The following is a 25314-nucleotide window of genomic DNA, read 5'->3' as shown; positions in this document are numbered from 1 at the left end:
TACAAACAAAACTATCATATGTAATTTACCATAGGGATATTATTGCGCTCGTTAACCTATTCCCAAGCAGACTATGTACGATACCCAAAAGTCACATCATAAGCCGTGATAGCTTTAAAAGTGCATTCAGGAATCTCGCTCTAGTGTTTAGTGTAATCTTGAAGACTTTAAGACAGAATCTACTTCTGGCTAACTTCTATAAACCAAATGAAGCATTTTAACCAAGACATTAATTAACGTGGAAAATTATTAGGTGTGCGCCTAATTTATGCACATATTTGTATTTCGCACGCGTGTACCGTTATTTAGTTTTACTTCATATAACAAATATTTTCGCAACCCAGTTACTTGTTACTGGTTAGTATAAGTTAAATCTGATGTTCCTGGAACTAAATTCTTTGCGGATTGATAACACAATTGGCACGCGTATTAAATTATGTCTCTCGGGAACTTTGTACCTGCCGAACCTCACTAACTGAGCTAGACCTCGCGCGCCTTGTCCGTAAGTAAAGATTTATATTTTCGTTTATCATACGTTACCCCTTTCATGTGAGACTAATTTTGAATGTAATGTAAAGTAAAATTATAACTTGTAAAGTAACTTACCTTGAATGTGTTTTATTTGCCAGATCAACTTGGATAATATTTGAGGCGATGTCCTTCTGACGAGACCACGTTGACGTGATTATAAGTTGTCTCGGTTATAATCACCATTGATTTAAATGTCTAACACTGTCGCGATTTTGTTTTAGGCGAGTTCAAACCCAATTACTTGATGTTTTAGACTTCCAGTCTATTAATCTTCCCCTTTTCTGACTACAGCTGCATTGTCGAGCCAAGAATGCTGACGCTCGCGTTTGTGAGACAAGTTCATCGGGGGGGGGGGGGGGGGACAAGTAAACGGAAGCTATTTTTTAAATTTTAATAATTATTAATTTCGAAGGTACAATCCATATAATATTGGAATATTTAGCCCCATCCCATGGTATCACATTTTAGTTCATTCATACTCTATTTGGCAGCGACGTGGCAATACTTTATTTTATTTTATCCACTAGAAATGGTGCGTTTATGTTTATTTACCAATATTAAACATATACGTTAACTTCGAAACGAGTATTCATTACTACGACCTCAGCGGTATCCAACCCTATGTGTATTGTCCATTCGGTACAAACGGATCAACCAGATTACGAATTCAATACTTGAGTAAGCAAGGAAGGACAATGTGAACAACGAAACGTGTAGTGATAGCAAAAACATACAATATGGATCAGTCACTATAAAGAATGTGAACCAGTATTCCCTACAACAAAAGCAAAAGAATCATTCAGTAATAACATCTTTATCAGCTATTCCTATTGCCTTCAGCTCTCCTGACGTAACACTCCTAAAAAATATAACATTATACTAATCACACTTTCACACTGCACGTACACAAAAATGACAAAAGGAATAGGCAAGATGTATAATTTCATATTCTATTGTATCACTGCATGAATTAAACCTAGCATATACACATAAATACAAACCTCTACTAGAACTGGCAATCATACGACATTATATTAGCGATCTCGGGATGATCGCAGGCTGGGTTTCTTTCAGTTGTGGAGAGTGCGAAGAAGAGAAAGCATATCTGCAGGCGTCCCACCCACGCGCCGTCACGATGCTGAGCACGCTTGGTACTGTTAATCACTTTATTATTGTTGCAGTTTACTTTTTCTTATTTAAAAAAAATCATGTTACACTCATAGTTACTCAATTGCTTGTTAATTTTTATATTGTTTAATATTCACCTATCATAGTATCGAAAACAAGTGTAAACCGAAACAATACTACATACAAAATTATATAAAAATTTTTAAAGTTTTGTGCACTTGGTGAGCCAAACATTGAGGAATGATGCATTAAATAAATACAAATCCAGTAGAACCAATAGAATCAAGCAATACTGACTAATGTTGATTTTAGTCGATGTTTTTACCCTGGATCTAAGAGCATATTTGCATTGCATTAGAACACAAAGTTGTAATACATGAAAAAAATTGCTTTAAATACGAAAAAAATTATTTGCCTTAAGAGAGAAATAGATCGCTAACCAGTATAATTTTAGTGGGGATAAAAGTAGAAGAATTATAAGGGTTCAGAAAATCCAAGATTTATTATTTCGCAGATTACGTTTTTCACCTTTCTACAGTTAAAACAACATTCAGATACGAAAATTAAACTCCAATTGGATTCAATAAACCTTTTAAAGATCTAATATTAAACTAAGGATGGTGAAGTTAGTCTCTTTTCTCTCGTAGTCTGGACCTGGTAAAATTATTATTCGTTTGTTTGATTATGTTATTAATTGTTACAAGCTAGGGAAAGTTTTACCTGAAAAACATATTGTTTAGTATTTTAACACCTTTCTAAATACTCTTACTTTCACTTAGAATCGATATCTGTCTTAGGGTAAATTCCTATATCAATTCTAAGAAAAAATCTATTGTATGATATTACTTTGTACTATTGCAGCACTCAGTTAGCAAATAGCTAAATTAAATTGATGATCTAATAATATATGTGTTACCTAATATAAATATAATATATATATAACAATAATAAATATAACAGTTTATATTGTTATATTTATTATATGTTACCTAAAATACATGAAAAATGTGGTTTAACAGATCCAGGAGGTCATATGATACAGTTTTTTTTAAATATACAATTGAGTTAGGTTATTTGGAATTTATTTACGGAAAAATAGATTATTTTTACCATACCAATGAGGTAATATTGCATCAAGCTAAAGAGCAGGTGACTGTTCTAGCAGGTATTCGGGGGTAAATATTTTCACACGCAAAAACAATAAATAACATGATTTCTGTATTGAAAGAATATCATTCTAATATACATAAACAAATGGTTAAATCTTTTACACTAAAACATTTTGCTTATTATCGGTTAAAAAATCTGTTTGAAAATTTGAAAAATATAAGTTCTGCACTTTTGGATACTAAATAAACAGTAAGTAATGCAAGACCAAATATAACTAAATTTATTTAAAAAAATAAGAGCTTACCAGTTGGAAAGGTTTTGCTAACACCTCATGAGAATCTAAGAATATTGAAGGAAAGTGAAAAGGTGATACCTCCAACGACTAAATTGCAGTTACCAGTTAAATTATACAATATTCATCAGTTTCATTCTGTTGTTGTTTATAGTTATACAAAGATTCACGCCTTAAAGGGTAGTGATGAGGTTACTTCTGGCAAACTATAATAAAATGTTCCAATTGTATGCTATCATTCCACATTCAGTGTACGACTCATCTCTCAAAGTATTATTGATCAGTAAGGAACGTTTAATGTACTATCTGTACAATGAAATGGAGTTCGACCGTGAGTGCCGCGGGGAACAACTGCTTGTTGCCGTTATCAAATGTCCTGTTAAGCGTAAGTAAGAGGCCAAATTGTGCGGTTGAGATGTTCCATTACGACCGATTGGAGCTCTGTGATAGAAAGTTAATATCGGGTTTAAGATCTCCGGTATTTTTTAAATCTCCGAACCGATGGATATACTTTGCCTCTGAAGAGCACAGGTTGACTCTGAACTGCCTAACTAGTGACGGGACCCTGAATATAACTTCCGTGGTAGTGAATGTGGTCAATGAATTTAAAGGAATTGATATGTGTGATGTTGCCTCTGAATAAATCAAGATGCCTGCCCGTGTTCATGGCAGCTCTGTGCCCTCAGAACAGCTAAATGAAATTTTGTTTCTAGACGCGGAAGAAATTTACACATGCCAAAGAGTTAACCTCGCTTTTTATCGCTCTCTCCGTTCTAAATTTGTAAGTTTTCAGTTTGTACTAAATTATAAAGTAAATTTCAAATTGCTCATCAAAATAAAATATATTTATGTTTTATTCGGCAACCAAGGGGGAATATTTATTTATTATAAATGCATCATTAACCTGAGCTAGAGTCCATCATTGCGTCTGAGCTTGTGCCCAAGAATATCTTAAATAACTTAAGTGAGGTCCTGGTGGAGAATCCACTAATCTAAAATTCTTTTAGATTTTAGATCCGCCTGGTGGAGATCATGGTGTATTTTTAGACAAAATTTATATTTGATTTCAAATCTATAAATATTCCACAATAGATATGAAAGAAAAACAAAGTGATAATTCAAAAAAGGAAACAATATAAGTAAATAAAATAGATCAGCTCAGGTGTGGGCCTTTAATTTTACGTTTGGGTAAAAGTAAGTAGAAAACTTGAATATTACACAGAGGTAATATTTGGGATTTACTGATTTATCAAATTGCATGCGAAAATATATTTATGTATCATCTTCATCTGCATAACATGGGCAATTGCATCAGAATCTATAACATGGGTAATCACATCTATTGCATGGGAAATCCCGTCTATTAATTACTGTCAGTTGCTCCGGGCATATGCCGTTTACTCTGAGGACAGCGTCAACTCTTCTTTCAACCTCCGGGTTCAGTCCGCTGATGTCTCTGCTAATAACGTTTATGGAGGGCTGTCCCTTAGCTGAAACAGGCATCATGAATGTCATGGTTCAACGTCCAAAAACTTAAATAAAAATATATAAATAATATTTGGTACTTTGGTATTATCCGAAGACCAATATTTTTGTAAGTTTTTTCTTAGCGGGGATGAAAATAACTACATTATTACAAAAAAAAGACTTTATTTGATTTACTGTGAAAATTGCATGTCATTATCACGATCGGCAAATTTTCCGACCTCAAATGTCGTTGTACCATATGGTACGTGATCTGAGGTCGGGATAGAACAGATTAGAAATGCCCCTGGCCTTCAGTGCGGTCTTCCCCACGCGTCCAGCGGAAAAATAAAACATCCCTTGAGATAGTACCTAAATTCAAAACTTAGATCACGTGAGCGCTCGTTGAATTTTTATATTTATAATAAGTGCGCATGTATTTATCTAGTTATATATCCTTTTAACAAATAGTAGATAGCGACAGAGTCCTATCTTATGTCTTTCTCGCCGATATCGCTTCCTTTTGGGAGGCATAAAATAGGTACAGATCGTCATGGTGACATGTAATTTTCACAGTAAGTCAGATTAAGTCTGTTATAATTAATAATTTAGGTTGTTTTGGTTCTCGGTAAAAAATATTCCAAAAATAGTAGTCACCAAAGTACTTAATTTTAAAATAATCTTTAGTTAATATTATATAATTTATTCCTGCACTAAGTGGGTGGTGAAGTAAGGCAAAACTCAATATACACATATGCAAGGATCTTGAGCACTAGATACACATCACACACACATACAAGCATACACACACACACACACACACACACACACACACACACACACACACACACACACACACACACACAGATTTTTAAAAGGATTATTATTATTATATAAATTTAAGTATAGTATTAGTATGTAATCACCTCCACAATTTAAACATATTCTATAATCAGCATTTAACGTCAGATCTAATGATTACAAAAACACAAAACGATAAAGATACGAGAAACATAAAAATATTTAAGTAATATTATAAAAAGTAACTGAGGCTTTACACATTATTTCCTGGTAAATAACAAATTATATGTCATAGCCATATTCTTTGTGAATGGCATACCAAACATTTCCAAAATATGTATTGGTTACTAGATGATATTTTAAATCTCCTGATCCATTTAGGAATACTTGAAATTTAAATTTAAAGGATAGTATATCGAGGCTTTGAAATCAGGGAGTACGCTCTTTTTATAAACACTTATGATATAACAGAATTCTCTGCAGAATTCCTCGATATATGATTGCATAGCTTCATCGATCTCAGTAACATTTATTTAAAATATTTTATGCTAGTGTAGAGGAATTCCAAAAGAGGTGTTCATAGACTTCTTAGTGAAAGAATTTATAAGACAGTAGGCATTATTGAGGAACGTCTAAAAGACTCCGTGTAAAATTCCGTGTGAAACTCCGTTTAAAAGTTAAAAATAATCAATATAATATATATTAAGTAACATAAGCATAAAAATTCAAACAATCAAATATATAATATTTACGATTTGTATTAATGTATCAAATGCCACATTCTTGGGCTATCTAGCTCGCTTTCTTTTGTTGTACCTTTTGAATTTGGCTTAGGAAAATATGAATATCACTATAAACCTTAAATAATAACAGCGCTTTACTTTCCTTTACTTTCCAATCACCGATTTTACCATATTTTCTTGGTTTAATCTTCTTGGAATAACTTAAAGAAAAAGCTCGGTTTAAAAATGTGTCAGGATATATCAGAGAAACATGTTTTCTATAAAAAAACCAAAAAATGAATGAAGGTTGCTGCATAGACTCTAAGCTCCAGTATAGTGGACGCTTTAGAATATTTGTGAGTAAAACAGCATCAACAGTTCATAAACTGTTTACCAACCGTTTAATTCCCAATAATAATTGTAATCGTTATTAACTTATATAAAACAAATGCGACCGCTTCTAAATTGACATTAAGACCATTTTTAACCATTTTACTGGTAGTGTTTTCAAGGGACATTTAACTAATGACGAATTCACTGGAAGCCACGAGTTATTTTTTATTAAAACTGAGACTAAACTATTTTTTTTAAATAATATATCATCACATTGCAAAGCAAAAAACATTAGACATAAAAAATCCAAATTAGGAATAAGGCAAAAACTGAACAAAATAATTTTATTTTCTAACACGTAGATTGAGTACGTCATATTTGTACATTTTATGTAGTTTACCTCGAAATAAAATGCAGTCAATAAAAATATGTTTTTCCACCTATTAAATATTTTAATGTCTGTAGTTTCCGTCCAAATAATAATATATTAACCTCATGACGTTAAGGTTATACAACCTTTAGGTATAATAAGGTTATACCATTATTGTTGCACCATATATGGAATACTGCACCATATCATAGTGCTGATATTCCTTATGGTTCAGTTAATTTGATATTTTAAAAATATTCTGTTTTTAATAACTAACATCCGCTGTATAAATCAGCTACTAACATTTGTAAAAATAAATAAATTGTGAAATATAATAATATTATTAAGTCTGGAATACGTTTTAAAGTGCTGTTAGATCATTACTATAATGCCTGCCATGTGGGCGGAGTGAGTTCTTACCCATTTTGAGCACCTGCAGACTCAGAACGCAACCTCTGATTCCGGCTTGTTTCTGCGGTCCAAAGCGCGTTCTATTAGTATAATTCGTTGTGAGCAGTGGACAGTTAAACATCAACATGCTATTTTTATTCAAGCTATCTTTAAACAATGAGTCTCTGACAACTACACAACGGTTATTTCATAACAAATACCATGCTCCTCGTCACAAAACGTTTTCATTATATGGATAACGTTAAAAGGTGGGTGAACAATTTCAGAAATAATGCTTCTGCTTTAAAAGTTAGGAATAGAAATATACTCAGCAAAATGGAGTGACTGATGTCTCAGTGATTCTATTACGAAAACTGGTACCGGGACATCTAATTTCACGTTGTGGCTATGTCGCATGGCCTGTCTGGTCTCCAAATCTCACTGTTTGTGACTTCTGGTTTAGTCCTACCTTGAAAGTAGTAATTGTTTGTAACGAAACCTCACACCATTGCTGTTGTTGCACCATTGTTTCTGGTTTTCAGCGTGTAAGATCACTTCTGGTTTAATTTAGTTATATTTCAGACTCCATATTGCAGATAATGTTGCCGTATTGATACAACAACTACATACTTAAGTAGATCTTGACCTACTACAGTAAAAAAGTCTACCTTTAGTGATTGTGATGTACTTTCAGTTTTTAATGTTTCCGGTGACGTAGTAGAGTTTGCACTGTATCCTCGAACAAGAAAAAAATACCTACCTATGTAGTAGGTTTGGAAAATTTATTTCTGTAAACAAATGTTTCTTTCTCATATTATTAATTATCAGACCATCTTAAGAAATTTATAAATTTATTTATCACTCATGTTAAAATATATGATAATGAATATATATCATGAAAATTACTTAGTTTCTTAGTGAAATTTCATTTTCCATAGACGTTAAGAAAACAGAAAAACAAATATTTAGCTCTTCTAGAGAATTCTACCTTTTTTAACCCTTATGGGTGGTCTCCAGATCTCACTGCTTGTGAGTTATGGCTATACGGCTACCTTAGGAGCAAATATTTTGTTAGGAAACCTCACACCAATGCCGATTTAAAGAACTACATAAGCAATGATAATTTTGCAATACCAATGTATATTGTACGCCTACTAAGGGCAAATTTTCAAAAGAAAATGTGTGGGTGTTGGAGGGGAACAGATGCCAGTCAAAATAACTAACATATTTTAATCCATACTGTGCAAAATGTAGCAACATTTGAAACAAAAATGCATTGGAAATATTACTTTTTTAACTTGTTCTGTTTTTAGCTCCACATTTTTTTATCAAAATATATGCTGAACTGGTTATCTTTCTTGGCATTTTCATATGTTATTTTGCAGTGGCTTAAGGAAACTCCAAAGAAATAACACTAATACGCCTCCAGTATGAAAAACAACAAAGCTTCTGTTACAAAAATCCTATTATAAATTGTTATTTTCAGTCATTGAAATGTCATTTGAAATGAACTTAGTTTTCCCTTTTACTAAAGAAATTTCAGGAACAATTACATAATATTTACTTGACATGTGGCTGCTTACGTTTGAAAGATATCGTAGGGCTCCATCATAATTGCTTTTGCAAAGTAGGCAAATTGCAAATTGTGTGTGAAGGGTAACAGCTAGTAAATAGTACTGAACACCTGTCCCACTAAATTTGGTAACGTAAGTAAATTGTGTGTATCTAAGTAATGACATAAGAGTACGCCAGACCTGGAATCACGTTCCAGGCTTCAATAAATTTTGTGGTTATAGGTGGTTCATTCCTTCTTCTGGAAAGCTGATAACTACTGATGAAAAATACTAAAAGTTATCTGGAGTTTTACTACATCAATAAATTTTAGATAATAAACATATATTTAACTTCAATTGGTGAAATTAAAGCATTAAAGTGGTATTAGGAGCCGAATTTTTATCCAATACTTAGTTAGTACTAAATTTAACTACTGACGACTGATAATTTAATTGTCTAGATAGACTCAAATATTCTTTATCGTAATGAAAATGTTGATATCTAATACTTTTCATAGTTTAAAGATATAACCAGGAAGTACACGTGTACAGAGTTGAATAAATATGTAATAAAATTAAGTTTGCTGATTGCTGATTTCAAAACGTATTTTCATCACTTAAGGAGGCATATTGGTTAACATAATGTCCAAACATATATAAAAATACTTACAGTGTAATTTATCTGCACTTAGATACAATATTTCGTAAGTTTAAATTTTTAACTGTGGAAATGTAATTGATATATGTCTGTATTTCTCTATTTGTATGACAGAGCGAAAATAAATCTAACTATAGAATTTTTGCATAAAGTTTCGTTTATAAATAAGTAATATTGGCTTAGATGGCCATGTCATTCCATGGGATTTGGTTGAGTGTTAGTGAACATTTCTACACTAGCCTTAAGGGTAACCATGAGGGCAATAAATTGGCAGAATACATAAATTGTAGATAAAACTGAGTACAATAATTTGATATAAAACGAAACTGTTTTATTACGGGAGTTAAAAGAACTAAGTAGTAAAATAGAAATTAAATGTTTTAAATTGGTTGCCAGATTTGATTCCAGCTGACTCTTGTGTTGCAATGTCCTCTCTAGCTTTCTGAAATGTTTATTACTCGGGCACTGCTATGAAACAATGTTCGTTATTGGGCTGATGTTAACCCTCATCGGATGAGAAAGCAACATATCCAATAGCCTGAAAAATTTAACTTTTGGCTTGGCATTTTCAGGGATCATTTTTAATTTTTCTTTAATTATGGACATTTTTAATGTCTAGGTATACTGGAAACTGATACAGTATCAGGTTTATCCAGCTATCTAAGTAGCAAACAATAACTGTAATGAAGTTTGGTTCCAGCATAACGGAGCAACTCCACACTATGGCGAGTATTTAAAAAATATTTCTTTCCATCGCTGCGGGAAAGGTAGAAGAGGAATAATCGACTGGCCACCAAGATCGCCAGATCTATCTCCACTTGACTACTTTGTGTGGGGTCACATTAAAAACAGCGTCTATAAAACTAAATCCTTAGTACATTAATGAACTTAGATACAGAATAGTAACAGAAACTCAAAACATACCGCGTGAATCTATACATCGTGCCGTTTCAAGACAGACTTGGACACTCTAAAACTGTCTTGGGAGAACGGTTTGAACAGCTACTTTATTGCTTATAATTACTAGTGCTACTGTAACTTAACATTAAAAAATTTAAACTGTACCCTCAAAACACCATTTTTGGGAAATGGTCCGCATTTGTTTCTTAGAGGGGTGATTTTCATTTAGCTATCTTTTTCCATTGAGGGTTGAGCAGGATCCATTCATGCTTTTATCTTAACTAGTTTCAATGAGCCTACTTTTTGTGTGGGGTTCAGATAGAAAGCTCTAGTTTCCACTGTTCTTCTTTTACCAAGAACTTTCAAATGAGATTACACTTAATGAGTGACATTGTGTAACATTCACAAAGTTATGTCGCCTCCTCCCCCCCAAAAAAAAAAAATACTACTTGGAGGAAATTTCTAAGTTTAACAGTGACTTCTTAAGTTAAAATGTTCACTTCTATTTCCTAAAACAGTTTCCCAAGTTCCATCCCCCATCTGTATCCATCAAAAACTAAACAGAGTGAATTCATGCTTTTAACTCGCACTTTATTTTAGAGTATTTTTAGTTATATATTAGAGATTAAGAACTTTATGTTGAGAACATTTCTAGTAGAGAACTTGAATTACATAAAATATTCAATTAGAACAGAAGACAAATTTCAAATAATTAATAACTGTGTGTCACGATCTGACCACCATTAAAAATGCTCGAAACGTGATAGCTCTCGAGTGTTAAATAACGAAAATTATTAGACGGACAATATGTCTGCAGCAGAATCTATAATATTAACAATATTACAGTAGCTAGCCAATCCTTCATCAGGTCTTAAACCAAATCAAGTTTATGAAATACATATAAAATCAGGGGTTTTCAATGTTTCACCTTTTCCTTGCTAATTCTCAGGTGAGCAACGTAAAATCAGGGGCTCCTTCCATGCAGCACACAATTGGCATACTTTATAAGTAGCGCTATGTATAATAGGAGGGTGTAAGCTCAGTTATGTGTTTTAATTTAATTTACATTGTTTAATTAAGATTTGATTTACATGTTTTTTATTTCAGCTTATAGTGCACTTAACACGCTTATAAAGAACTAGCATCATTAAATGGTTTATAAAGTATAAAAAAGTATTGTCACGTAATATTAGTATGGTTTGGTCATTTCTACGTCACTCCAGGGAAGAGGTAGAGAGGATTTGATGGTCGAGTTGGTATTTCTTCTACTGACGCAATAAACTCTTGTGAATTTTTCCTCTAATATTGGAATTCTTAGTTTACACTATTGAGTGAATTTGGGAACTCGCTACACCTTAAATTTCGCCGTGCTAGAGTTAAATTTAATCTGGTAAAATTTTCCAACCTGAAGGAGTCTTCACATTTTTTAATGGGTAACTTACCCTTTGCATTGATAATGTCAGTTTTGACGCAATGAATTTTTATTTTTGCCTAAAGTAGCTGGTTTGTTTATGCGTTGGGTGGATTTTTGTTTGTGTTCGATATACTTTCGCCAGAAAATATATCAACTGCTTCTCAACCACAATGCACAAGACGATAAAACTTTGATACTAGAAACAATAGTGCCAAGCAACTATCCACCACTCACAGACATCCACTTATGTGATACAGAGTTGGTATAGAACTCATTTTGAGATGTCATGCCTACACATTTGACATGTGTGTGAGTTTGATCTTTATTCGAATTTGTTTAGAGTTTTAAGATCAGGATCAGTTGATAAAGAAAAAAAAATAGTGTGATTCGAAAAGGTTTGTGAAGAAGCTGACGATATTTTATATGCTGAGGTGATAGTTAAACTTGTCGATATGTTCTTTACACAGCCCATTATGATAGTCTTTGTTTCTCAATTTCAATACTTGTGGTAACAAGATCATTTCTTGTTACTCAAATTCATTTACGATTAAATTGCTGGAAAAGACGGACCTTTCGACGAGTTTGGGCTTAAAATTTTGGTTTTATTAGAATAATCATTATTGAAACTATTCAGGATAGCCTGATTAACTTAGATATACTTATAAAAAAGTATCAACAGTGTAGCAAAAACTATCCTTGATAAATCAATTTGTTCACCTGTCCACGTAATCAACAAATATAATGAATTAAATTGTCAATAAAAACATTACTTTTTGTTACGAACACAGAGCTCTATAAGTACCTTAGTGACTTAAATTTCATGTACGTTTCTATATTTACTGCATTCTGCTTGTATATTGGCAAGAACCTGTGTTTAACAATGATGCTGATTCTGTAGCTAACTAGCATTCCACCTTAACTCCTCAAGGAATGAGCCTTTGAAAAAATCAATCACGGTAGCAAAATACTTTTGCATCACCGACGGTGCCGAGCTTTATTTTTACATGTGAAACATTTGTAATAGTTTCGTATGTTTTACAGTTTTTGCATTAGGTATTTCCATATATAAGGAAAATATTAGGGATTCTCATATCTAAAAGACCACGCTGAAATATCTTTATCTACTATTCATGTTAACACACATAACGTGGGCAATTCCTTCTGTTAACCACTATCAGTTTTTCCGGACATAAATTGTTTGCTCTGAGGACAGCGTTAACTCTCCTTTCATTCTCTAGCGTCAGTCCTCTGATGTCTCTGGTAATAACATTTATGTAGGGCTCTCCTTTAGCTGAAACGAACATAATGCATGACATTATAGTTCAACTTCTAAAGCCTTGACAAGGGATATAACCAATAATTATTGTTATATAACAGTAAGTGTAATTTATAACATCATGAATATTTTATTTCTTTCCCACTTTAAATTAGAAACCAAGTAATGGTTGCAATTGTACAATTGTACGTGTAAAATTCGTAATTGCATTTGTTACGAATTGTAAACTACTATACAGGCACAAACTATTCCATTGCTTCTGTATATACATATACATATAACTAGGTATTATATTCATACATCAAAAGAGAACCTTTCTGCCAAAAAACGTAAAAAAACACAATTTGTATTATGTTTTTATTAATTCTGTACTTCTTTCTGAGAATTATGACACGCAACGCATTAATATTGTATGAAATACCTCCATTATAAAAATCAAATGAACAGTGCTTAACCAGTTTACTTTTCCTTTTTTTTTCTCAAATCTCCAAAAACCACTGCTTGCACACCTTGCTATGATCATATATACCCTAATTTATACCCTGTAGCTGTTACAAAAACTGCTCCAAAACCTGTGGCATTGTTGTTTTAGTGGGTATTGTCGTGTTTTATGTTAAAACTTATGAGTAGTGTATTTTGTTTACATGACTTTTAAACGTATGGGTTAATGCCTGGAATTAAAAACCTTTGCAATAAAATGTTTAACTGAAATATATTCACTACTGCATGAATGGCTACTTGTATTAGTTAAAATTCAGAAGTTATGTTACTTTGTGAGTGTGGCCCTAGTGGAGGTAATTGGTCTAAAACAAATCGAACAAAGTATGGTCTAAGATGCCAAAAGAGAAACTTTATAACATTCAAAAAGCAACAGAAAACTTTAAAGAAATTTTAAAAGAATAAGGGAAGACAAGAAATACAAAGAAGCTGCTTAGTATAGTGCTGGGATACTTCAGTATGGCAACAAGACATTCTTACAGTTTTTCGCCTTTGAAAAATTTTTCTGTTACGTATAGATGTACAACCCATATTTGTATCTAACTTTTTTGGGTGTAAGTGTTATAAATTAATTTTAAACATATGTATGTATATATAAATTTTAACTTATTGAAGGTTTCGTCTAAATGTATTAAAAATATATGTACTTACTGTAAGTAAACAGTGGAACATCTGTAAATGTACTGGTTTTTCTCTAAGAGTACATGAACATTGAGTCTTTAACATGGATAGTGTAGAGATTAGAAAGGTTTCAATGTAGGTTATTGCAAAAACTGTACTGAAATAAAACCCTTCTCAATAGATACATTTTACTCTCAAATATTATACACCTAATAGGAATTTGTAATATAAGATCTACCATGCATAGTAAAGTTACCATATGTGAGTTAATCGACCCTGGTAGTTACTTTGAGCGCAAACATACAACTAAATTGCTCTTCTGAGTTCAAACTCACCTGTTCTAATGTTACAAGCGTAAAACACTACAAAGGATTTATAATTATCTGTATCCAAGATAGCCGTAATAAGAATCTCTCCAGCTGGAACATACATAATTGTATTATTATCAAATATACCTAATCCCACATCTTAGGACTTAAAGCGTACTTTCAGGGTGTTATACTTAAAATTAAATAAAAAGATGTCTGGTGAATGTAGTAGACATAGAAAACAATCTAAATCTAAGCAAAGGCTTGGTTACAACTCTTAATAATACAGCGTACAGTACATTCATCTAGATTGTACACTGCCTAAATTTGTGAACTGTAAAAATGGCATAATCGAGCATGTGAAGTGGATGTCCCTCCATCTTTAATTCTAAGATTAGCAATGATTAGTAAGTGAGATCCGAATCTTCTTAATTCATCCTATCAGCTATTATGAACTGCCATAGAGAAAACTAGAATCTAATATTAGACATCAATGGGTATAGGCAATTGCACATTTGCTGTAGGGGTTAGTTACGGAAGTGTGTCAGATTAAATTAAATTTTGTAAAAGTTTAAAATTGTTTACCAATAAATTGTTTTTAGGTTAAAAGGTCAAAGGACAGTCTGTCTGTCTGTTTGCCTGTCTGGTGACTGGCATCCTTATAATCCAAGGTCGAAGGTTACTCATTTTCAAGTCAAAGAATCAAAGAACAGTCTAGCCATACGTCTGACATTTGCAAGATTAAAATTATAGAAATTTTATAGAGACTTGAACTTCGAAAGTAGATCTACTGGGTTGGATCATATTTACGTAGTAGTTTTAAAGGTTGTTAAAGTAATTTTAACATATTTTTTGCTCCTATCCATACTCAATATAAACTCTCGTAAACATTAGACTCATAAGGAATAGAGTAGATACTGCAATGGATACAACTTTTTCTAGATGAAAAGCAATTCTTATAAAGGTCTAAAACGAGTTTTTAATACTTGCAGGTATTAAAAAATGCCTTTATTCCAGTACATTCAAGTAACCTGGAATAAATTATCTACATTAAAACACTTATTATGACTAGACTAACTCATTACAGTCTGATCTAACCTCTCTAACACAAGTTGGAAAGCCTACAGCTAGATGTCAAAAACTGCACTAGAATTTAGTAATTTTAACTTTAAAGGATCAGTAAATTAGATTCAAGACATACTTAACCTATTTAAGCCTAGATTTAGTACAGAATTCAATGAACTAATCTCTTAAGGAGGCGATTTATTTTTAGAATCTTCGTCGTTTTCTTTTGAGTAATGTAACATGTTAACATGCTTAGGCCGGTTAGTTTTTGTTTCTTCCTAAAGTCTTTTACAGTGTTCAATTTCATTACTGAAGGCTTTATCTACATCGGAAGTAATTTAAAAACTTTAAACAACCACATTTATAAGAAATCAACACACAATATACAACAAAGTTATGCGTATACATTTTAGCATATAGATCACACACCTCAAACGGCATTTGTGAACTTATAGATTCTGTTGAGATTTTTTAAAACTATTTGGAGTTAGCAGTGCGTTGGCGTTGTTACATAGATCACTCAGCAGGGATAAAAATGATTTTTTTATTTTGTATTTAGATCATTTAGGATTTCACATCTTAAATCTTACACGAACTTAGATGTTGTATTAATAACATTACCATCCCAATAATATTTCATCTTTTTAAATATAACTGTATAAAACGTAATATTTGAGTGCTTTGTCCAATTCATTCACTATCAGAGCTTTCATTAAAAGACAGTTTTATGCATGGTAAATTCTGCACCGCTTGTTAGTCAAACTACTAAAATGCTATTTGCTGCGTGAAAATAACGATTGAATTATTTGTTTGAAACATTACACACTATACTTTGATAAGTTTAGCTGTTTAAAACTTTAAAGTTAGTTATACTTACTGCGCTTATCAGTCACTTTGAATACCAACCAAGCTTGCCTTCGATCTACGAGAGATAAATCCTGAAACTGTTCGTCATAGCAACATCTCCTAAATAAATTACAATGCATCAAACAGGTGTACCTCAAATAACTCATCAATCGATTAGTAAAATACGTTAAAAGCGAATGTACTAACCAAACTGAAGGAAAATTATGTTCATAATTGTTTTGGTAGGATATTTTAACAATTTAATAAACGTTATCTTTAGAATCGTAAATATATTGTTTTGTTTCTTTATATGATTACTGTATATATGGCATTTTATTTCAATTTTTCCGGAGTTTACCATTTGAAATAATATTCTTGAGTTCCTTATTCAGGCCAATAGAACCTAAGATTCTAACGTTAATAAATATACGAACTTTATTATTATACATTTATATATATTTATATGTGTGTGTGTGTGTGTGTGTGTGTGTGTGTGCGCGTGCGTGTGTGCGTGTGTGTACTTGCCAGCACAACAAACAATAGCCAAATAATTTTATGTCCTCACTACGTTGAAAATATGTTCATCATTGTGTTTACGTGAGCCATCTATATATCTAAGTATAGCAAATTAGATGTATAAGTTATATGATACATATATGACACTTTTATTACAATGTTTCTTTTCTAATATTTAATTTTCATATTTCTCAAATGCGTAAAACATATACTTTTTAGACATAGATTCTAAATATGTATTCAAATATGACCAAGAATAATGTAGCTATGGTTGTATGGGTTTATTTAATGTGAATGTTGGATTTATAGCTCCTCAAAGTTCAGTGTCTGGAATATGACGCTGTCACAGACTTGACTCATGGAATCTGGAGTCATGTTCGTAGGAAGAGATCCAAAAATTTAGGCAACGAAGAAGCTCAAAATGAACTCAAGTCTGTGACGGCGTAAGATTCCAGACACTGAAATAAGAGGAATGTGAAAAAGATAAGGCCATATTAAACTTTAGACATTACTTTATGACTTACTCTGTGTTGAAACCAAACGACGTCAAGTTGTATTGAGGAATATAAGGTGGACAGTAATAGGTGCACAGCTTGTATCCCAAACATTTGCAAGGGCATTGGTTGTCTGTGGATAGAAAGTCTTGTTAAAGTAAATGACAAGTTTCATTGTTAATATAAAAACAACTTAAGTTGATTTTCATGATGAACACAATTATGCAATTTTACTGTTTACAGGTATGCAAGGTACACTACCTTACTGTTTTTAAAACGTATTTTTCTTAAAACTAAAGAGTTCAATAGAACTCCTAAAAAGCCTAGGTGCACATTATAGATATTATTTCAATGAGACATCACGAAAACGACTGACCTATAGACTTGAGTTATGCAAGAAGCTTCATTTTTTTAATGAGATCAATGATGGTGCATGTTACTCCCTGTGATATGGATTGGCGTTAGAGACTATATTTATATTGATCTTATAACTAACCATGATGTCAACTAGAAAATAGAACAAATAAATTAAACAAACTCAAGGCACCTATAAGAGATTCATACATTTGTTGTATTGTACACGTGTAGCCTAGCTATAAAAACAAATACATCATTTTATAATGACTTGGTGTGTAGACTCTTATTTAAACACTGATATTAAACCCAATTTGAATGTATCATATGGCAATATCAAGAAACATCTCATGTTGACTTAAAATTTTACATGATACTTCATTTCTGCAAGAATGAGTCCTATGTGTCATTTTCAATGTCAACTTCTTGTATGTATGATTCTTTTCTGTGTATCTGTGCATAGGACATCATTCTCGTGAATGATATAATCTATAAATTTGACATTATGCATGCAACCTTAGCAAAGCGTGGTATGGCGCACTTCTACGTTGTCTTAAAACTACTTGCTTGACACTTACTCAATATTCCGCACTGTCCAACGGATGTATTGCTGGCTAGAACCGTCCACCAAATACCTTCTTCCTGAAATTATGATAAATATTAAAGATCGACTTTATATACTTTGATGATGTAGCTTTATCTATAATTTCTTTATATATGCGTATATATGTCGGGGCGGATGTAGGGGCATACATATCAGGTTTTAATTAATTAAATGTCTTACTGTTAAAACTCGTCACTTCATATACCGGGTGTCCCAAAAGTCCCACCCCCCCCTTCTAACTTTTGAACGGAATTAAACAAACCAATATCCTTTGGGGGGTAGTTATATAATGACAAATTATGGTTTTTGCGCTACATGAGAACTTAGCCCCTCAACCCGAAATGGGGCGTTGGGGGGTCAAGTCAATATTTTTAAATGCAAACCCCCATCAAATGACCATATATATAGTTTGATTTAAACTCATAACGATTATCATATCATATATCTTGTAGCATAAAATGTTGTGCCTTATATTTTTTACCAATAGGCTACAAATACCTGTAGTTGTTTAATGATTTCAAATTTATGGAGTTCGATTTGATTATAATACTTTTTACGCGCCACTAACAAAGAACTTTGTGATTCATTGCTGTTTTGAAATCTTATATCTGTTACTTCCTGTTTTTAATATTTCTCTAAATTAACATATACTTTATATCTGAGGACCAGTATATTTTAAGGAGCCTTTAACCCTCAATAGTAATATTATGGAGGTATTAAAGAAGCACGGTATTAATACACTTAATATTATTTAATCACTAATATGCCTGTCCCTTCCTGAGCACAGCGCTCTGATTGGTTGAAAGGGTAAAGATTACCCAAGGTAGCGCCGCGCATGCGCAGTAACAAAGCACGCCTTACAGGGAATTCGTGAACATAATCTCACTTACTTGGTTTTTGATCAATTAAGGCACTGTTCTCAAGGAGGTAGAGCTCTATTATTAAACATAAGGGTCTTAAAAGTTAGTATGTGAGACACATTCAGTCCAGTTACTTTGTAAAGTGATCAAAATTTATCTCACATACTAACTGGTAAATAAGTGATGACATGGCAAAATCAGCTATTGAGTTTTTTTATGATTTTGTGTCCTATATGCTCTAAATAACTAGCCAGTATATATTTGATCTGCTTTAAAATAATTTTAAATTTTATTTAAACTGTGAGGGTTTTATAAAGAATTCAAACTTTAATTGGCCACCAAATTTTATATTGTAACATTGAGAGACCTCTAGTTTGAGCCATTATTCTTCTTTTTTTACCTTTAAAATGAGGTGGGGTTCCTATTTTAACATTTTACTTACCCCAAAATACCCCATTTTGAGGGGAGAGGAGTCAACAAATTTTCAACTCCTCAGTTGGTTGTGTAAACAACCCCTAAAGCAAGTCACTCCATCTCTGTTCATAAAAATGTTAATAGGGGTTGGTATTTTAAGAAACCCTGTTCAATATCTGATAAATAACTATATATAATATTGAATTTAGGATATGTACACTCACACTTGCAGGAGGTCGCCGGATGGGACATACACCAGGACACAAGTTGCGGACGTCATATGGTAGGCCTACTAGTGTCTGTGCTGGTGCTTGTGAGTATACCAAGAGCACTGAGAACAACACTGTAAAAGAACCATTGTAGAATCTATCAATTGTTCATTTAAACAATACTGGTACTTAAAACCTTTTACGTTGTGAAATTTATGTTAGAGGTTACTTTATTCTTATAACAATATATTAATCTTAATACTCCTAATAACTAATATACCTTTCTCTTCCTGAGCACAGCGCTCTGATTGGTTTAGAGGGTAAAGATTCCACAAGGTAGTGGTAACTAAAAGAAAATAGATTCTAAAACTTTCAACCAATTAAGTTAATTTTTTAAGTAATCAGTCTTTGTGTCGACTCCATAAGAGGTCAACATATTTATTGTTCTACGTTAAACTATATTTATTTATTCATTACATAAATTTATTCTAAATTCACTTATTTTGAGACAGCAGATTTAATTTGTATGCTCAAATTAATGTAGTTTAGTTTGAAATCTCATTAACTTTACGCACACTTTCTATTAAAATAAAAATATATATATAAATATTAATAAATTTTATAGTAGTATAAATAACTATTATTACTACGGACTGTGTACTAGTTTAATAAAGCACATATATTCCCAAAAAATATTAAAATTCTTGAAAAGTAACTTGATTTTGTAAGTTATCGTCATTTGGTATGCTCCATAGGCAGTATACTGTAAAAATACAAACCATAATATTGTTACGACAATTCATTAATATCTGAGATGAACTAAATGATTCAATAACCCATCTTAGTAATTTTGACTTTTCACTAATACTTTTCCTCTTCATAATTTACACATTAACTTAATACATAATTTTCTTATTAACTTATTTTCAGGTTTCATTCACATTAATGCAATCTGATAAATAACTATATCAATACCCTTTTTACAAATTGACATGAATGACCTTGAAACGAATTAGTGTTATACATACGTTGTCAGATTGCTCTTCCTTACTCAGTACACGGGTTGTAAAATTACATACCCCCTAATGTATACTGTCATAACAACTTATTAAAAATCATCGAATGACTTTGTATTGCAGGTATCAAAAGAGGGTTATAGGTGAACAAAATTGATGCAAATGAGTTAAAATAAGATGAAACATGATCAAACAGATATCAGGCTTAGTTACTTATGAAAGGTTTTATTTATGCAGAGGTAGGAAAATGCATTTATGCACACAGGTGACCAGCCTGTTGTGTTAACAAAAGACGTGAACTAACCACAAGAAACTGTGTCCATACTTCAGGATCCTAACCCGGAAACCGTTAGTCATATTACTTCAGGTTAGATCTGCTTTTAACGTAAGTACTCAGGGCTCGCGGCGATTTTTCCTTCGAAAAACTTTGGTTTAGAACGCGTGACGATCCAGATCAGCCATCTTTACCCGGAGCATGTCCTGGACGAATTGCGATAAAAATGTCCAGTGTTCCTGACCCTCCAGCATCACGTGGCAGACAAGTCTGCTGATAAAGGATGAAAAGTGCGTATTGCCTCATAGCGGTGGCCTTTCCCAACGCGAGAAGCAGAAGAAAGTGTGTTCCGCGTCGTCGGGAATGCCTGGGCAATAAATTTAGTTCGGTGATCTGGTGTTGCCCATATGAAATAGATAAACCTGAAAATACCCATATCCAATCAGGGTATTTTGGTATATCCAAACGGTGAGGTAGTAAGGTTTATAAAATGGGTAACATATTACCGAGTAATAAATTAAAATACAGACATATTTGGAAAGCTGGTTATCAAAAAGTTAAAATAAATAGTGTTTATGGGATGATTCCAACTTTATCAGAAAGTCAGAATAAAAGGGTTTATGGAATGATGCCAACTCACCGACGTTGTTCTAGCTTCATGCCTGGCTCATGGGGCGGCAACTCTAACTCGGTCAGGGCTTCCAGGAGGGTCGACTGATGTCCATCGATAGACGGATAGGGCCGTTTACAACACCTCCCTCAGTCACTGTCATCGGAGTAGGCACATGTTTGGAGGAATTCATCTCTTATGTAAAGCACTCGATGTCTCCAAATCAATTCTCTCTTCAAAAAACGTATTGAAAACAACTTGGGGCATCATAAACAATAAATAAAACATATCAAAACTAAAGTGGCGGATAGGCTTGTGCAGGATGGGACTGAGATTGCCAGTTGGTTTAACGAGTTTTTCGCATCCGTTGCTGACGGGCAAGGTCCTCAGCCATCTGACTCTAAAGTAAGCCCCTCGCGAAGGCAGAGCCCAGCAGCATCAATGGTGTTGGCGCCTATTGTTGAGGATAAGCTTCACTTAATTATCCAGCAGCTCCATGCTAAAAAAACAAACAACCTCAATCTAATGTCCCCGTGGCTCATTAAAAAATGCTGCAAGCATTTAGTGAGATCCTTAACTGTATTAGTAAATTATTCATTCCGAACAGGAGTGTTCCCCTCTCTCCTCAAAATTGCAAAAGTTGTTCCAATTGTAAACAAATATTTTTTCACGTTTTGGAAAAAATATAATCAGCTCTCAAATGAACAGTTTGGGTTCAGAAAGGGTAAATCGGCAACCGACGCAGTCGTTTGTCTTGTCGATATGATTTTAGAGGGGATTGAATGTCGGAATGAGTGTGTTCCTGGATCTGTCCAAAGGATTCGACTGCGTTTTCCACAATATACTGCTCGACAAACTTGAGTCCCACGGCATTCGAGGCGTGCTTATTTCTAAGCCGCAGATCCCAAGTTGTCCAGATATCAAATAAATCATCCAAATCAACAGATCTTAGCTATGGAGTACCCCAGAGGTCTATCTTCAGTACTGTGCTTTCCCTGCTTTATGTCAACGACATAGAATCATCGCTTCTGCATGGAAGAATAGATTATGCATTTGCAGATAATAAGACTCTTTTTTCAATGCAAGACCAAATGAAATTTTGGAACAACAGGCTTTTTTTGATATCAATAATTGTGTCCAATACTTCAACAGCCTCAACCTCACAATAACCTCTTCAAAAACCAACGTTTTAAATTTTTCTTTGCGCACTGCGGGCAACCAGTGTGGACCTGGCATCTTTTGATGGCTGACTCCACACTGGACGAAGTCTACTCTTCAAAATTCCTGTAATCGAGGACGACATGGAATGTGCACATAGATCATGTTTGCGCCAAATTCTGGTCAGGCATCTTTGTTCTGAGGTCTTTAGCAAAATACTGCTCGAGTCAGGTACTGATTACAGGGTATTATGGCTTGATATACCCCCACCTGGCCTATGGAGTGATCCTTTGTGGAGCTTGCGCTAACACTCAGTTCCAAAGTGCTTACAGACTCCAAAAAAAGCAATTCGAATCGTCGCAAAAATCAAATTCAGAGAGTCGTGCAGGCAAGTTTTCAAGAAATTGCAGCTGTTGACTCTGCCATGTCTTTACATATTGGAAACAATTACGTTTTGTATGAATAAATGTACCTTAACCAGAGGCCAAGACATACACATGTATGAGACACGTGGCAGATCAAACTACCGAACTGGTAGACACAGAACGGTGGTTTATGAACGCCTGCCTTCACAAGCAGGTGTTCAATTCTTAAACAGATTGCCCAATTTAATCAAAGATGCTCCAACGACAAAGGCGTTTAAGACTCGCCTAAAACGCTTCTTGGTGTCTCAAACATTTTATAAAGCAGGTAAGTTTTAGGCTTTCAACTGGGAGGCCGCCCAATTAGAAGTCTGACCCCGCTGTTCGAAGTGGGTTGCATTGGCGATGAATGAAAGAGGTGTGATTGTAAAGATTGTATGTCTGTATGTGTTTTATAGTATGAATGACAGAAATTTTAGAATATCATTATTAACTGACGTTTGCCATACGATGTAATTATTGTCTCAGCAATGAACTATATTTGATTTGATTTGATTTATCCCGCACTAATGAGTTGGAATCGAAAGGAATTCCAAAGCGACTCCGGCACACTGCCAACATTGGTAAACAAAGGGTACGAGGCTGTTTATCGAACGAACATACCCAGACAAAGTTCGGAGCGGTACTGTACTGCCAACGCGTTAGAGAAAGAGCAGCGAGACATTGTTTAGGACGTCCTAACAAGACGAGATTCGTAGCCACACTGCCACTTCCAACGGGTACAAAAGGGGGGTTTCGATACCTCTCACCTTGATTCAGAGTGAAAACGAGACCCCTTCTGCTAGTTCATAGCACGGCGAGTTTCAGAGCAGTTCTGCCGAGGACAGACATTACACGATGAATCCACCAATGAGAAAGAGATGCCTTAATCGGAAGATAGAGGTTAAAGTATATATATTTTAGAGTATACGTTCCAAAAATAAATTCAAAGTATTAAATAAAACACTCTAATTAGACATTTGCAAATACGATACAACAGAATTTCTTACATTTATCATCGTTATATGTTACAAATGTATTACAGTACGTTCGTGGACGGCAGGAAATATACCCTCTTTTTCAGTTGTACACATGTACATGTAATTAAAAGCCAAATTGTGGAGCAATGGTGGGCTGCCACTAAAAAGGAAACTCATGATTCACCCATAGTCATACGCGAAAACTCCTGAATATATATATATATATATATATATATATATATATATATATATATATATATATATATATATATGTATATAATATTTCTTCCCTAATTTCCCCATTTATGGGTTACACGCAAAAGTATTAGAATATTATAATTATGCTTCAGTTAACATATTATGGTCAGACAATTATCTAAATATTTTAACTTAGACAATTTTTCGGCTCATAAACTATAAAATATACCAACCTAAAAGCAACGTTATTGGTGTTGTAGTTTATGTGTAAATATGTTGTTATTGCGTCTGAACTTTTTCTGTGTGAGACAGTATGAAACTTGCAATGTTACCTTTCATAGGATGTGTTACAAAATCAAATAAACAATAATGATTACTTAAAAAGTTCCAACGAGAATCCTTTACACATTTCTGAAATATTTCAATTTTATACTAAAAAAGGTCTTCAACAGAGTATAACATAGGCCTACCTAAGACACTAGTGACCATAACGTTTCTACAAAGAACGATCATTTTAGAAGTTACAATTATTTACAAAAACAATGAAATATTCCTTTCACCATCACTCACTATTACCTGTGTAGAGACACGTGCAATGTATCGCTGTAGTCCTGCCCCATAGCGATAGTTCTTTATTTGTCCACGTGTGTGGTTATCAACCTTGTAGCTTATATAATAGTTTACTTCATTAATAAACAATCAATCATGTAAATTTATTTCTGTTCAACTAAATACAACCTTATTACTTTTGAAATATTATTTTGCAAATTTTTTATTAAAGGTACAAGGTACTCATAATGATACAAAAAAATTGAAGACTTCGGTTTCAAAAAAAAATTCGATGTGGCTTTTTATAATTATTGTGTTTTAAACTTTAATCAAACTAGGAGTTTGGGTTCAATTTGGACTTAATTCTTAAGTCCATGGGATTTGGATATATCTTGTA

At 33.3% G+C, this 25314-nt stretch overlaps 1 protein-coding gene across 1 annotated transcript; it reads right to left on the bottom strand.

The window, feature by feature from the left end:
- Nucleotides 1-1273: 1273 nt before the first annotated feature.
- Nucleotides 1274-24978, bottom strand: LOC124366770. Its single transcript, XM_046823371.1, has 9 exons — nt 24839-24978; nt 19747-19865; nt 18223-18286; nt 17321-17423; nt 16312-16400; nt 14397-14480; nt 12814-12957; nt 4433-4551; nt 1274-1306 (listed from the first exon to the last, which is right to left on the bottom strand). Exons 1-9 carry the CDS (start codon nt 24879-24881, stop codon nt 1274-1276), a joined length of 798 nt encoding a protein of 265 aa, XP_046679327.1. The 5' UTR covers nt 24882-24978.
- Nucleotides 24979-25314: the final 336 nt, after the last annotated feature.

The sequence above is a fragment of the Homalodisca vitripennis genome, chromosome 7, assembly GCF_021130785.1.
Source record: "Homalodisca vitripennis isolate AUS2020 chromosome 7, UT_GWSS_2.1, whole genome shotgun sequence".
Classification (NCBI taxonomy): domain Eukaryota; kingdom Metazoa; phylum Arthropoda; class Insecta; order Hemiptera; family Cicadellidae; genus Homalodisca; species Homalodisca vitripennis.
Note: the sequence above shows the minus strand (reverse complement) of the source record. Positions and strands in the feature narration are given on the sequence as shown.

Bases quoted from the DNA above. Each gene is read 5' to 3' on its own strand.
- LOC124366770 (XM_046823371.1), bottom strand. From the start codon at position 24,881: ATGATCGTTCTTTGTAGAAACGTTATGGTCACTAGTGTCTTAG. The intron at 16,401-17,320 runs GTAAGTCATAAA...TAATTTATTTAG, and splicing joins TCGTTTGGTTTCAACACAGA to GAGATGTTGCTATGACGAAC. The intron at 1,307-4,432 runs GTAATTAATAGA...CTTTTGTTGTAG, and splicing joins TATGCCCGGAGCAACTGACA to GGAATACTGGTTCACATTCT.